Source organism: Micromys minutus, assembly GCF_963924665.1.
Source record: "Micromys minutus genome assembly, chromosome: 8".
NCBI classification, from domain to species: Eukaryota; Metazoa; Chordata; class Mammalia; order Rodentia; family Muridae; genus Micromys; species Micromys minutus.
The window spans coordinates 73,782,593-73,797,727 of record NC_137977.1 but is presented as its reverse complement, the minus strand read 5'-3'; the positions used below and the strand labels follow the sequence as shown (position 1 = coordinate 73,797,727).

Sequence of the window (15,135 nt, the reverse complement as noted above, 5' to 3'; positions counted from 1 at the left end):
GAAAACACACTAAAGAGCTGTAACACCATGAAGATCAACCATAAATTTAAAGAATTTATTTAAGTAATCTAATATTAATCGGTTTCAGACAAGATAGTTTTAAGTGGCAATATAACAAAATAAAATACATGAATGTAGATAAATACCTCAAAACTAACATTTTAACCTCATTTTAATTAATTATTGATACCTATTTAGAATGGAAACACTGATTCAAAACCTTTGATTCTGTGAAAATGTGTCCATATTTACATAAGACCACTAAATAAACATTCATGCACTATACCATATACAACCTATGTTCATGGAAAACATCTGTTCTTAGTACAAAAATTTGACAGAGGTAGGTGTGTTTGCTGAGTTCTACTGTTCTACTGAGTTTAATTAGGTTCTTGAGTTATATGATGTTAACATAATATTTATGAATTTTCATGAAATGAGGCTTATTTTCAAACTTGATACTATGGAAATGTTCAAACATAAATAAAAAGAGAAAAAATTAAGCAGTAAATTCTCAAGCTCTATCTTCTACTCTTATAATTTTGGTTGTGAGCCTAGCCTTTAACACCCAAGTCATCTCTTCAGCCTTATCTTCTATCCTTAATAGTCACCAATTCTGCTATCTTATTCCATTTTGTAGGTTATACTGTTTTGTTTTTCTGATATATGTTAAAGCAAACCCCCAATTTTAATTTTGCTCAATTTTAGTATGAAAATATATTTGGTATTACTGTTACATTAACTCAACCCCTTAAAAGAATAAAGAAATGACTTAAGTCCATACTGAAATCATAATATAAGCACCTTAAGATATAATCAATAACTTCATTATAAGAAATGATCTTGGGGCTGAAGAGATGGCTCAGAGGTTAAGAGCATTGACTGCTCTTCCAGAGGTTTTGAGTTCACTTCCTAGGAAGCACATGGTGGCTCACAACCATCTATAATGAGGTCTGGTGCCCCCTTCTGGTGTGTAGAGATATATGCAGGCAGGACATTGTATACATAATAAATAAATCTTTTTTTAAAACTTTATTTTAAAAAACAAAGATAAAAAAATTTTAAACATTTTTGCATAAATGTATACAAATACAATTGTGTCAGTGCTTGGCTTTTTTTATTTTCTTCTTTTTTTTAAGGTTTGATACTCTGCATTAAGGTCTTACTATTTACAATGAGCAAAAGGTACATGTAAAACAGGGTGTAACCCAAAATTAGTCAATGTGTTCTTGGTGTGTAAGGATTGAGCATGACTTTTTTTTTTTGTTTTGTTTTGTTTTCTTTTTTTTTCTTGAACTTCACACAGTCTGTGAGTTGTTTCTGGGGTAGTCCGAGCCTCTGGGGTTAGCATTCCACTATCAGTGACTGCATATTATGTCTGTTCTTTTGTGACTTGGTTATCTCACTCAGGATGATATTCTCTAGATGCAACAACCATTTTCTTAAGAATTTGGTTAAGTCATTGTTTCTGATAGCTGAGTAGTACTCCATTGTGTAAATGTACCACAATTTTTGTATCCATTCATCTACTAAAGGACATCTGGGTTCCTTCCAGCTTTTGGCTATTATAAATAGAGCTGCTATGAACATTGTGGTGCATGTATCTTTGTTGTATATTAAAATGTCTCTGGGGTATATGCCCAGAAGTGGAATAGCTGGATCTTCAGGTAGTACTATGTCCAATTTTCTGAGGAATCGCCAGGAAAAAAAAAAAAAAAAGAAGAAAGAAAAAGAAATGGTCTTGGGAAGTTTGGCTAGCAACTAACCAATGCAGATGTGGATGCTTGGAATCAACAAGCAGACTGAGTTCAGGGACCCTGGTGGGGGAGCCGGCTGAAGGACTGGAGGAGCAGAGGGGTACTGAAACCTCATTGGAAGAACAACATTGGCTGGATGGACCACCCAAAGCTCCTAGGGACTATACCACCAACCAGGGAGTGTACAGAAAGAAATCCATGGCTCCAGATACATATGTAGCAGAGGATGGCCTTATCTGACATCAATGGGAGGAGAGGCCCTTGGTCCTGTGAAGGTTTGATGCCCCAGTGCAGGGGAATGCTGGAGGGGTGGGGCAGGAGAGGGTGGGTGGGTGGGGGGAGCATCCTCATAGAGTCAAAGGGGAGGGAGGAGAGGGCAAATGTGGGATGGAGGTTTTGTGGAGAGTTAACCGGAAAGTGAGATGTAAATGACTAGAATGATTAATAAAAAGAAAAGAAAAAGAAAAAAGAAAAAGAAATGGTCCTAGTTTCTCACAGAATGACCTTACTTTCAGCATTTCATCAAAAATAAATTTCTTTGTTAGAAAGTTTGAAAGTTCTTAGGGGCAATTACATATAAAAATCTAAATAAGAGTAGGAAGGTGGCTAGTAAAGAGTTTGCCATACTCTTCTAAGGACGAGAATTTGGATAACTAAAACACAAGTACGGGCTGGAGAGATGGCTCAGCGGTTAAGAACACTGACTGCTTTTCCAGAGGTCTTGAGTTCAAATCCCAGCAACAACATGGTGGCTCACAACCATCTGTAATGAGATCTGATACTCCTTTCTGACAGCAAATAAATAAATAAATAAATAAATAAATAAATAAATAGATATTAAAACAAAAAACAACAACAACAACAACAACAACAACAAAAAAAAAAACACAAGTACAACCCAGTTGGGTACATGCCACTTAAATTATGTATCTTAGTCCACAGGAAAAAGAGAAAGGGAATCTCCAGAGCAAGACACCTAACCAAAATAGAGAAAATCTTGAGATCTATCAGTGAAAGAGCCTATCTCGTGTTATACAAAGTGCTGAGTAACTGAAGAAGACTCAGTGTCAATCACTGGCCTTCATAGGCACAGACATACATTATGTACACTCACACACACAAGTGAATATACATTTGCAAATATGCATACATACATGCACACATATCACACTCATACACATATGGGAGGAAATACAAATAGCAATATCTGAGAAAACATGTTCTTATGTTCTCTTAGCATAGAGACGAAAAATGATATTTAAATTTACATACTCACATCAACAAGCCAAATGTCATCTTTTCGGTTATCTTTAAATCTAAAATGAAAAAAATCTGATTTTATATTTATGTTCACAAACAATATCCCTGCCAATAGTACTTATTATTGCAACTAGCATAATTTACAAATGTACAATTTACTTAAGAATACTGAAGTTATCAATACATAGTAAATTCTCTAAATAAAAGTTTTTTATAAAAATTTTACTCAGTGACTGCTAAACCTTATCCTATCCAGTAAATACTTTAAAAAATAAAACTGAAAAATGACCAAAGAATAAAAAAAAAAAAACAAAACTCTAACAAAAGAATTTTGGAGGAAATCCACAGATGTAGTCTGCTTCCTTTATCTGGTATTAGACTCTGAGCAAGGGGTTCCTCTATACTAAACAAGTATTAGTTTTCACTTCTTGTCATTATTCCACTAACAATACAGCAAAACCATTTACATTATACTCTGTTAGGTGTTACATGAACTCTAGGGATGAGTTAAAATACAAAAGAAGATGTATATAAAATGCATGCAAATAAGTACTTAAGCATCCAGACTTTGTTATCTACAGAAAACTAAAACTAATCTCCATGACTCTTGAGGGATGATAGTTTATGTCTCAGCTCTTTACTCCTCTATTCCATTTTAAACTTGTAAAGGAAATTTAGGGTAGGGGGCTAGGTGAAGCTTAGAAAAGATTGCTTACAAGATTGGCCCTTTCTTTATATGATTTTAGAAGGAGTCCCATTATTTCCTGGTAAAGAATGCAGTTCTCAGAAAGTATTTGTAAAACAAATCCATAATTGCTACACTTGAATCACATGTCTGAGATTCATTCCAGGCTATAATGAACTCGTAAAATACCATCAGCTAGTCAATTCAAAAACCCAGGGCCACCATCAGATGCAATGCTCTTGGAAATCCTGAACAGGAAGCAAATCTGCCATACAGGCCCCAGAAAGAATAAGAGTAAGGCAGCACACAGCATGGGATGACAGAGCACAGAGACTAGGACTCAGGTCTAGATGAATATTACAGACAACAAGGGGTCCAACATGTTTTCTTCTGGTAAGAATGGCTTGACTTTAGGCTTCAGGAATCTCCCTGCACAGTATATTTAGCCTCCATCAGGATGTAACAAATGGGACATTTCTTTTTCATATTGTTTTGGTGCCTTTTTACAATGGAATTCCCTTTTCATGGGGCACTGTCTTCTTGATCTGAGTGGCAACATTGGCTGGCACTACCACAAGTTATGTTTCAGTTTTCACATTCAGCCAACAAGCAAGATACCCTATTAATATTTCCCAATGGAAAAGCCTTTCAGGTAAGCATCATGTATGGAGCAAAATGATTACCAAAAGTGAAACTTCCCTTTTCTCAGGCAGAGTTACCATTATAAGAACAGTGAGAAAAGGTGATAAACCCCATCACTGAATTAAATAAAGCTACTCTCTTGTTTTCCTCAAATATGTACTTTCTATAAACAATCTTCAAAGACAACCTCAATGCCCATCACTATGACTAGAGCCCATGGGATATTCATACTTTTTAGTAATCCTAAGAGTACTGTATTCAATTAATCATGCTTTTACAACAGCAATTCTACAACACAGTTGGGTACCATTGTGATTGATGGACACAAGGAACAAGCTGAAATTGTCTGCAGAAATTGTTCAGTGAGTAAGAGAGTTTGTTGTGCAAGCAGGATCAGGATTTAGATTCTAGCACTCTCAAAATAAGGCTAACACTATACCTGCAATCTTGGTGTTACAGGAATAGAACCAGGAAGAGTGATGGGGTTTGCTAGATACTGAAAAGCCCCAGGTTAAGTGAAAGATCCTGTCTTAAGGATATAACAAAGAAGGGTAGGACTACCAGAGTAACCATCTGTCCTTTGTACAAGCATTCAAAGACTGTGCTCACACACATGCACACATACTACAAAGAAACACCTACACACACACACACACACAGGGAAAAGTGGAAGTAACAAGTTCTGATTCACCTACTATTCACAATGAAAGATATGAGATAAAAAGGATGGTAGCTCCTTGGTATGTAGTGTTTGTTTCTATCATGAAACAGTACCATGAAAGCATCAGGCAGATGCATTGGTCAGGGAAATCCATCTCACTAATGAGAAAGTGGGAAAGTGACTAAGTTAAAGACCCCAATAAGCACATTTTAGTAGCAAAGTACATGAAAAAGGTGAAGCCTCCAATAAAGATACTAATAAGGAGGCTAGAAGTTCTGGTATATATGAGCTTGGTTGGCATGGGAGGCCTATGTCCTTGACAACAAGTTCCTCCAGAGACTAATTGTATACCAAATCTGGTGTGGGAAGGGAACCCAGGTGGCCCACTGGGGAAGAGATGATTATCAGCTACAGTCAAGGCAAAAAAGTTGACCTTGAATTTTTCAATGAAGTTTGACTTCCCACCTATTGTGAGCAAGTTCTTGTGAATAAACACTGAATTCCAGCACCAACTCTTTATTATTAAACCAAAAGAAAGAAGCGATATCAAAACATTTGATGGTTTTTAGAACTAGTAGCAAAACTCTCTGGGGCACTCCTCCATTTTGCATGTAAATGGGAGGCACATTAAACATCTCCAGAAACAAAATTGGCAATGTTATTATCAGTCACCATGACACCTATTATTAAAAGATTAGATTCATATGTGGATATTTAGATGGCATCTGAGTTAGACAAAGTTAAAAAGAATTTAATAGTATTTTACACACACACACACACACACACACATACACACACACACATATATATATATACTCACGATTCATTTAGATCTTCTACAAATCCTTTACAGACAGCCAGATCAAGTAAAATAACTGGAAAGGACAAAATGCAAATAATTTATTACTTTGATTTTTTACCTTAAGTCTAAATTGCCTATACAATATTTGAACCTTTTTACTATCTACCAAAAAATAAAATAAAATAAAACAACTCACCAATGATCCATTATAAGATTTAAATGACACAAAGCATAAAAGTTCATCCACTGAGTAAAAACTTACTCTGCATGCACTCATATTGCAAAAGGCAATCACTGTGTAGGTGAATACACATAATACACATTTCTACATATTTCCACTCGTTTTAACTTTTTCTTTTCACTAATTTGCTGGTGGCCTAGAGATAAAAATAACTCTCCCTTCTCTAGTGGCATTTATTCCCTCGATAAAAAGTACAAATGCAATTCCCCAAAATAGGTAGAAAAGGTAAACACTGGACTCCAGTTCTAACACTTACTCCAGGGCAGCACCTAGTTCTAAATTGGTGCCTCAGTCAGGGCTGAACCCTGAAGAACCCAAATACTCCGTGCTGAAAGTAGATGGCTGAGCGCTTTAAAGATTCTTGGTCTCTTCAAGTCAGTCTTGGACTTCTTACCAGGATCTGCCCTTGGGCATCATCTCTCAGGTTGGTCAAGAAAAGCCTTCCACTGTAACAAGACTCAGAACCTATACCAAGTTGGGGCTCAAAATCCTTGTCCTTCCATCAAAGGAGTCAAGGAACCTTCTTGGTCGCAGAGAAGGTAGTAGTGTCCTCTAGGCACTGGGCGGTGGATCAGGCAGAGTCCTGCTGAGGAAGCCCGACCCACCAAGGAGGCAGAGTAGAAATCCTAAATACCCAACGGCGCCGCCCAACACGGCTTCATTCCGGGCCAACCTCCCACCCGTTCCCCACCGCCTTGAGCGCTCCTCACCGGCAGAGCAGAGCCGAAGGGCCGCCCAGCTCCTCCGTCCCGCTGCATTCGCCATGGAGCACGGCGTGACTCCCGCGATGAGCGCGCGCCTGCCCGGAAAAAAAAGTGAGGAAGACCTGAGACTCAGGACAGCTTCCACCCTGACCGGGGCGGGGCGGGGTGGGCCGGCCTCCTTCAGGATCCCGGTAGCCCAGCGGTGGTAGCCTGTGAACATGCGCGGAACGCGACGCATGCGCCCGAGCAGTGCGCACGCGCACTCGAGTTCTCACGTTTCCTTCGCTGAGTAAGAGCACAGAAAAGCTAGGAAGTCCGTGCTGGGTTCTTCCTGTGATGGCGCAAGTGTTCTATGGGACTCTTCCCAGAATGCACATATGACCTTGTCCGGCGAGCTTAGTGCTTGCGGTGAGGTAGGGTCCAACATGCACTGCAAACCTCAGTTTTGTCACATTTTTAAGATTGCTACGAAGTCCAGTGAACGCACTTGTACACCGGGATGGTACACTAATAGATGGAAAATCGTCTTTTTAAATAAAAGACTAGATTGCTGAGTTCTGACACCCTCTGTGTAAAAACCTATTTATATTATATAAATTGGTCCATTACCATGATGGATGAGAGAACTATGGACAGTTAACAGTTACTCTGGCGGCATATGTGACAATTTTTAAGTGATAGGTTGCCATGCTTATGCAAGCAGCAAAAATAAAGCTGCATCACACCCACCTTCCCACCCCCAATCCCCACACAAAAGTATACGCAGGTCTTCAAGAATAGTTTCAGTATGACAGGAGGGAACGAGTGTGTGTGTGTGATCCAAGTTCATAAACATTTTTGAAAATGTGAAAGAATAAAAAGAACTGTTTCTTCAGAAACGTAAAAGAGGGCAAGTTAATTATAACATCTTGGTTATGTTTTTTACTGTTTTCTAATTATTGTGGACTGAAATCCTTAGTACAAAAATTTTATATTACAGCTCCATTTTTTTCTAACGTTATGATTTATAAAAATAGTACACTTTTTATAAGTAAGTCTCCATGGCAGTCAAAGACTTAGATGAGATTTAAAAAGGAAAATAAGAATGAGGTACCAGGAAATTTGGATTGAATTAGATCTTAGAATTTATGTTTTGAAAACAGCATGCAAAGGCAAAGGAGTAGAAGAAGGGAGGAAGAAAGGGATAAGGCGATATGTGAGAAGTATCCCTCATGGGCTTACGTATTTGAGCAGTTATTCCTTAGTTGGTAGTGTTCTTTAGTGAAGTTCTAAAACCTGAACATGATGCCTAGCTGTCTAAAACAGCCTTAAGATCAGGGCTTCCAAATTTCACTGCACCTGGGCTCTCTGTTCCCTCACTGCCAATGAAATGTAACCAGTTGCCCTTTACCTACCTCTGCCTCAGCACCTTCCCCAGTACAATATCCTCTCAAATTATATTTTAAAAATTCAATGAAATTAAAAAGTTCAAGTTATTACAGCTATGAGAAAAGTAACCAATACAACTATATATGCAGCAACAATGAATAGGATGGACAACTTTGTAAATGGGTATGTAAATGTTTAAAGCTCAAGCCTTAAAAATAGGGAAAACACTAAAGAATAAAATTAAGTTTAGAAGTAGCCTTTATATAACTTAATTCAGTTTTGAAATAATTTCATAAAGAAAGCAGAGGGCTCAGTAATTAAAATATGTTGATCTATTACTTACTTTTGTTTTAAAAATCAGTTATTACTGATAACTCCCCAGCAATGCAAAAACAGTAGGAAAAGTTTTATTGGAAGTGGTTCACAAGATAATACCCATGATTTAAGGTGTAAACGAGTGGTATAATTCTGAAGCCTAAGAACTCAGGACAGGCAGCAGAAACACATGAATGTCCCAACACAGTGTGGATTCCCACCCCCTCCTTCACCTTTTTGTTCTATCTAAGATGAATATGCATGATGCACACCCAGACTGAAAAAGACTGCTTACTTTGCTAAGTTTCTTATTCAGTCATTAAACATTTTCAGAAATTTTACGGAATACACTCAGAATAAAATTTTAACACCTGTCTGAAAATCCTTTATTGCAGTAATCTGGCACATAAAAGTAGCTATCAAATTGTTGTTTTCAACTTCCCACAATAGGAGCAATACAGAATATTCATCAATTTATCCAACAAGGCTAGTAGAAAGTTGATACAAAACCCAGAAGAGGCAAATGTGAGAAAGAAAATTAGACAGATAAATAACTTTAGAGAAAAATAAAAATGATGTTCTTAAGGAAAGATCATAGGCTCATACATCTGAATGTTTGATTCCCCAGTTAGTAGAATTTTTTGGAAAGGATTAGGAGGTATGGCATTGGTATGGAGGTTGGAGGAGGTGTGTTTGAAAAACCAGCACCATTCCCAGTTAGCTTTCCTGTTGGCTCCTGCCTATGGTTCAGATATAAACTCTCAGCTACTGCTCTGTCCCGCGCTACCGTCTCACCAGCAAGAACGCACACGAAACACCAGGATCCTTCTGCAGCAAAGCGTTTATTGCATCATGAAGAGGAAGACCCCGGGCAGGAGAAAGCACTCCAATTTATATCCCCTAGGGTGGCGTGTCGCTGTGTGATTGGCTGCCCACTAGTGGCCTGATTGTGACGCCCCGGGATGGGCTGTGACTTGGCTCGCACCACTCTTTGCGCATGCGCCCAGTGGTTGTTTACCACACTTTAGCTGATTCATGGCACCTGGAAACCAGCGCCATCTTGTAAGGGCACAGCCTTCGGCCCTCCACACTGCTCTAGTATCATGTCTACTACTGTCATGCTTCCAACCATTATGGTCATGGACTCACCCTCTGAAATTATAAGTCCCCATTAGAAATTTTCTTCTATGAATTATCTTGGTCATGGTGTCTCTTCATAGTGCTATAAAAGTTACTAAGACATAGAGACTTATAACTAATCAAGGTGCAGAGAATGAAAGACTATGAAATGCTCATCCATAAGTGGGATATTAATATTTCACCTCTTCTTCCAGTCCACAGGGATCATTACAGAAGTGAAGGAGTAAAGATTGTAAGAACCAAAAGTGGTGGATTACTACAAGGAAACAGGACAGGACAGTATAAATGTAACTTTTATTAATTAAATGTAATTGTCTCAGAGGCTTACTGCTGAATAAGCTCACCCATTTTAGTTTGTTCTAAACTCTGGGTGGTTGGTTCACCTCAGCTGTTCTGGCTCTAAGCTTTTCTCCAAGCTGCCTGGTTCAAATGGGCTTTCTTCAGTTTTTCACTGAATTACTTTGTTTGGAAAAACTACCTCTGAACTTCATGAAGTGAATTGCACTGACTGCCCTGATTGCATGAACTGCACGAACTCAACTGAATTCAACTGAGTTGCATTGCTGGAACAAAACTGAACTGCACTCACAGAACTGCTCACCCTCTTCCAGCACTGCTCTTAAGTAGCTTTTCTTTTCTGTCTGTTCTCATAAGAGTTGTGTGTATCCCATCTCTGACTCATTCTGTCAAATCTTCCTTTGATTTATCATTTTGTCTGTGCCTCAATTGGACATCATTGACATTAAAGTTGTGTACTAAGGATGTATCTGTATTGTAACCACAGGAAGAATTAATTGTTAAATTAACTCTTAATATTAACATAGTGTATTTGTTTTCTGTTGGTGAAATTTAAACAGCATCCATTTATGATTTATAGGTTCTACAGACAAAAAAGCCAAAGAAATGAGCTAGATCAATGATACTGAGGAACATCCTTGGGTAGACTCCACAAATCCAAGGTTTTCTCTTTGTTTATCACTGGGCTTCATGTGAACCTATTCAGTGGGCTGTCTGTTGCAGACTTGGGAGACCCTAGAAACTGGGGGTTATCTGCTCACTGAAAAAAGACCTACCTCTTTGGAAGAACCAGCCTAGAGAAGGCCCTGGCCTCTGAATGTGTGTCAGATCTCCACTGAGAGAAACTCTAAATCTCATTTTTTACATAAAGCCATCTTGAAAAAAAAATATTCACATAGATGGGGGAAGAATGAGGAAAATAGAGTCTGCTACTCTTGTTTGTACCCACATTCTTTTGTTTCTCCTTCTCTTCCATTTCTCTACCATTTACTTGTTCCTCTTAGTGGTGCCTGGAATCTCTGAGTGTCTGGGGTCATCTCAGGAGTGGTCTCCATGCCCTGTTCATGTATTAGGACAACAGACAGGAGTCATTTTGGGAAAGGTCTGCCCCCCAAGACCTGTGCAACACCTGGCTGGTGGTCATCTCAGGCTCAATCCTTGCCCACTTGCATGTCCCCATGAGAGGTTGTTCATCTTGGGCTCAGTCTTCCCAGTGCCCTTAGTACTCTCATGCAGGATTCTTCTGTTCTCTGGGTTGCTGCCAGTCTTGGGATCTTCCAGAGCCTGCATAGTGGCAGACTAAGTGTAGTCTCAGGCTAGCTCCCTGGCTGAGCACCCCCAATGTCAGAATAGTTGTTGTTTCAGGCTCACTTTAATCAGGGAATGTTAGGGTACTAATCATTCAGATATTCATAGGTAAGAATACTGAGCATAGACATAGTTTCTCTCCTCTCTGCCACCTTTTGAAGCACATGTGACAGCAATCACATCTGCAACACAAGGGACTTGAAGGTGCTAATAAAAATTTGTGAGGAAGCAAATAATTTAGATTTGTATTCATAATCATGAAGAAACACTTTAAGACTTATTTCTTTTTGGGGCACACATAGACCAGGATGTGGCATAGCTTGTGTTGTTAAAAGTCACGGGGTACCAATGTTGTTAAAAGATGACGTGTTGGGTTTCAACACCAATGTTAGGAAAAGGATGAAGAGAGTGGAAGAGATATGACCCATGGAGATGCAGTGAGGCCTGGAGGCAAGGGAGGCCCATGTTGGGAATCCCTTCCCCCTGAGGGACGAGCCACATGACAGTATAGTACAGAATAGAGTTTATTCAAGTCATGGAGGAGTTAAGAGGGTAGTAGAGGCAGAGAGAGGAGTAGAGGAGTAGAGGTCAGCCATGAACACGTGGGAGGGGGAAGGGGAAGAGGAGGGGTAAGGAGGGGGAGAGCAAGAGAGAGCAAGAGTAAGAGAGGCACAAGAGAGGGAGGAGGGGCAAGTAACCTTGTTTATAGTGTCAGGTCACTGGGGCAGAGCATACCTGGCTACTGCCAGGTAACTGAGGGTTGGGGTATACCTGGCTGTTGCTAGGTAACTGAGGGGTGGGGTTTATGGAATCCCAACAATTTACCCCTTAGCTGAGGGTGCTTGCATCTTAATCCTCATCCTCTCAGACCACCCCTGGGACAGGGCTTTGGGGATCATGTGGGTTCATTTTTAAATTCTGGTAGTCTTTCTCCCAGTTTCTGAGTGGGAATATCCTACCAGTCCAACCTGTCAGCTAATTTACACAAATCAGGAGTTAAAGTGGGTCACCAGGTCTAAGGGGGTGATTTCTTAGATGTGGACTACATCTCTAGCTGATAGGACTTGCCTTGTAAGCCTAGCAGGGGTAGGGGGGCTGCTCTCAGTTTTCGAGGTGTCGTCTCTGGTACGACTCATCCTATGTTTGCTCCTAAAGTTTGGTCCTTGTATTTTGAATTTCATCAAGGAATGCCTTAACACTGTGCAAATAATGGTTCTCAAACATCTGTATGAGGATGTGGAGGAGGAGGACCTTTGATTTCAAGATTGGAAATGTGGCCTAGAAAAAGGGAAAATGAAAGAAATGGGAAATTCTCTATCCCCCACCCTGTGGAAACAATGGCCCAGCCTACCCTGCCTTGGCCTAAGGGACTTCCTTGAGTAAACAGTTCTCTGGAGAATCGTAAAATGTGATGAATGATAGCCATCTGACCCTCTGGAGAGTCTCAGTTAAGGTCCTGATGCATATGCTCACTAACCAATAGGTTTAAAGGTCAATATGCTTAGCCAATGAATTTAAATTATAACCTTGCTGATGTAACCTACACCCCTAAAAAGTATAAAAACTGCTTGTAACAGCCTTTTGGGGTCGCCTCTCCTCTGGATATAAGCCTCCCCAGAGTACTGGACAAATAAACCGTTTGCTTTTGCATAAAAAAGGACTTGTAATTTTTTTCATAATTCCTACAGTGGACTGACTATCTCATTCATTTCTTCTTTGTCTCTACACATAAAAATTATGGGGTTTATGCAAATTAAGTTGCACATTACTGATCAACACTACTAAAATCTATGATCTTTTCTTCTGAATGTTAAGGACTTATAAACATATAATAGCTCATATTCCTGAAAGTTTAAGTTCATATTGATTTCAAGATGATTGCTGGTTGTAACTGTATTATTCATTTCATCTAGATGAATGTCACAGTGATGGGGTCATTCTACTGAGCCATGCAATATCTTCTAAGTGATACATATAATGCTATGTTCTTTATCATTGGAATAAATGTATGGACATACCACAGGATTGAGTAATAAAATATATCCCAGAAATGTTCTGATCTTCTTAGCTTCTTTGATAGGTATACACACACATATATGATGTATATGTATGTATATACAGATGACTTATATGTATATTTGTATGTGTGTGTATATGTACCTTGTTTTCACTTCATGGGCTCAGAACCATAGTAAATTGAATATATTTGTGTTATTCACAAACATTGCATGCACTGGTTGCCTGTGGGTGTCAACTTGACACAAGCTAGAGTCATAAGAGAAAAAGGAGCCTCAGTTGAGAAAATGCCTCTATGAGATCAGTTGCAGCTGTAAGGCATTTTCTCAGTGAGTGATCTATGATGGAGGATGCATTCCACTGTGGGTGGTGCTATCTCTGGGCAATATAAACTTAACTAAGACACCCATATTATCATATTCCAAGCCTTATACTTTGTTTGCCATATTCTCTGAACCTGAATCCATTAACCTTTTAAAGAAAATCTTGGGTTCTTATATACTTAGAATATTTCTTCACTGATCTGGACTCACTCATCTTTCCAAAAATTTTAAACTCCTTTTCTTGGAAAATTTTTAGGACCTATATATGTGAGTTTCTTTTGAAAATTAAGTTGGGCCATTTAAAATATCATTGCTTTTAGGTTATTTCAATGAACATAGGGATAAACAATTATATTATTTACATTAGTAACTATTAATTCCTGTATTGATTATATATAACACAGTCAGTATATAGTCTGTTACAGAATCCTGCTGATTCAGGTATGTGACAATTGTTAAATGAATTTGGAAGGATGCTTTTCAAATGCTCTTCAAAATTTTAAATCTTAGTACATCCAATAAAAGTACAGACTTTATGAAAATCAGTATCTCTCAAACCCTTTTCAAGGAACTTGGTTATAAAACTGATTATATTTAATATTAAAGAAAAACAAACATTTCAAATTCTTTAGAATCAACTAAATACTTCTTTAAAACATTTAAATAGGAGCAGCGCCTTTGAGGTCCCATGGGTCTGTGTCTTGCTTCAACAGTGTTTGAACGGGAGCTCTCTCATCTTAGCTTCCAGCTGCCTTACAAGTCTCCAGTCACAGCCTCCGGGACCATCTCCTTGCGGTCTCCGGCTCTTAGGACCAACCAACACTGTCTTATCGGTCTGCCCCGTACTCTGGACCAGCCATGACTTCTCAGATCCCTCAGAATTATTCCACCGATGTGGAAGCTGCCGTGAACCGCCTGGTCAACTTGCACCTGCAGGCCTCCTACACCTACCTCTCTCTGAGTTTCTTTTTCGATCGGGATGACGTGGCTTTAGAGGGTGTAGGCCACTTCTTCCTCGAATTGGCCGAGGGTTAGGGCGAGGGCACCGGGTGTCTCCTCAAGTTGCAGAACGAATGTGGGGGCCATGCACTCTTTCAGGATGTGCAGAAGCCATCTCAAGATGAGTGTGGTAAAACTCTGGAGGCCATGGAAGCTGCCTTGGCCCTGGAGAAGAACCTGAACCAGGCCCTCTTGGATCTGCATGCCCTGGGTTCTGCCCGTGCAGGCCCGCATCTCTGTGACTTCCTGGAAAGCCACTTCCTGGATAAGGAGGTGAAGCTCATCAAGAAGATGGGCAACCACCTGACCAACCTCCGTCGGCTGGCAGGGCTACAGCCAGCGCAGACTGGAGTGCCCCAGGGATCTTTGGGCGTGTATCTTTTTGAGCACCTCACTCTCAAGCATGACTAGGAGGCCTCTGTGCCTTCCACGGGGCTCTCTCCTTTGCTTCACCAGCCGCCTCAGGACCTCCATCTGAATGAACCTCTAAAGCCACTAGGCCACTTCGTAACTACCCTGGAGCCTCTCCCAAGTCTTGGACCAAGAAAACAATAAAGCTTTTTGAAACAGCAAAAAACAAAACAAAACAAAACAAAACAAAACAAAAAACAAAAAAA

At 39.6% G+C, this 15,135-nt stretch overlaps 1 protein-coding gene and 1 pseudogene across 3 annotated transcripts in view; one reads left to right on the top strand and one right to left on the bottom strand.

The window, feature by feature from the left end:
- TMX3 (thioredoxin related transmembrane protein 3) overlaps positions 1–6,905 on the bottom strand; it is a 42,368-nt gene extending 35,463 nt beyond the window's left edge. For both annotated transcript variants that reach the window (XM_080919695.1, XM_080919696.1), the window contains exons 1-3: positions 6,759–6,905; positions 5,826–5,880; positions 3,034–3,073 (exon numbers count right to left, since the gene is read on the bottom strand). In XM_080919695.1, the coding sequence (XP_080775821.1) occupies positions 3,034–3,073; positions 5,826–5,880; positions 6,759–6,813 (150 nt within the window). In that variant the 5' untranslated portion in view covers positions 6,814–6,905. The remainder of the gene's footprint in view (positions 1–3,033; positions 3,074–5,825; positions 5,881–6,758) is intronic.
- A 7,472-nt stretch (positions 6,906–14,377) lies between these two features.
- LOC308423140 (ferritin light chain 1-like) lies at positions 14,378–14,929 on the top strand (annotated as a pseudogene). The gene has a single exon. The product of its transcript is annotated as a ferritin light chain 1-like (transcript).
- Positions 14,930–15,135: the final 206 nt, after the last annotated feature.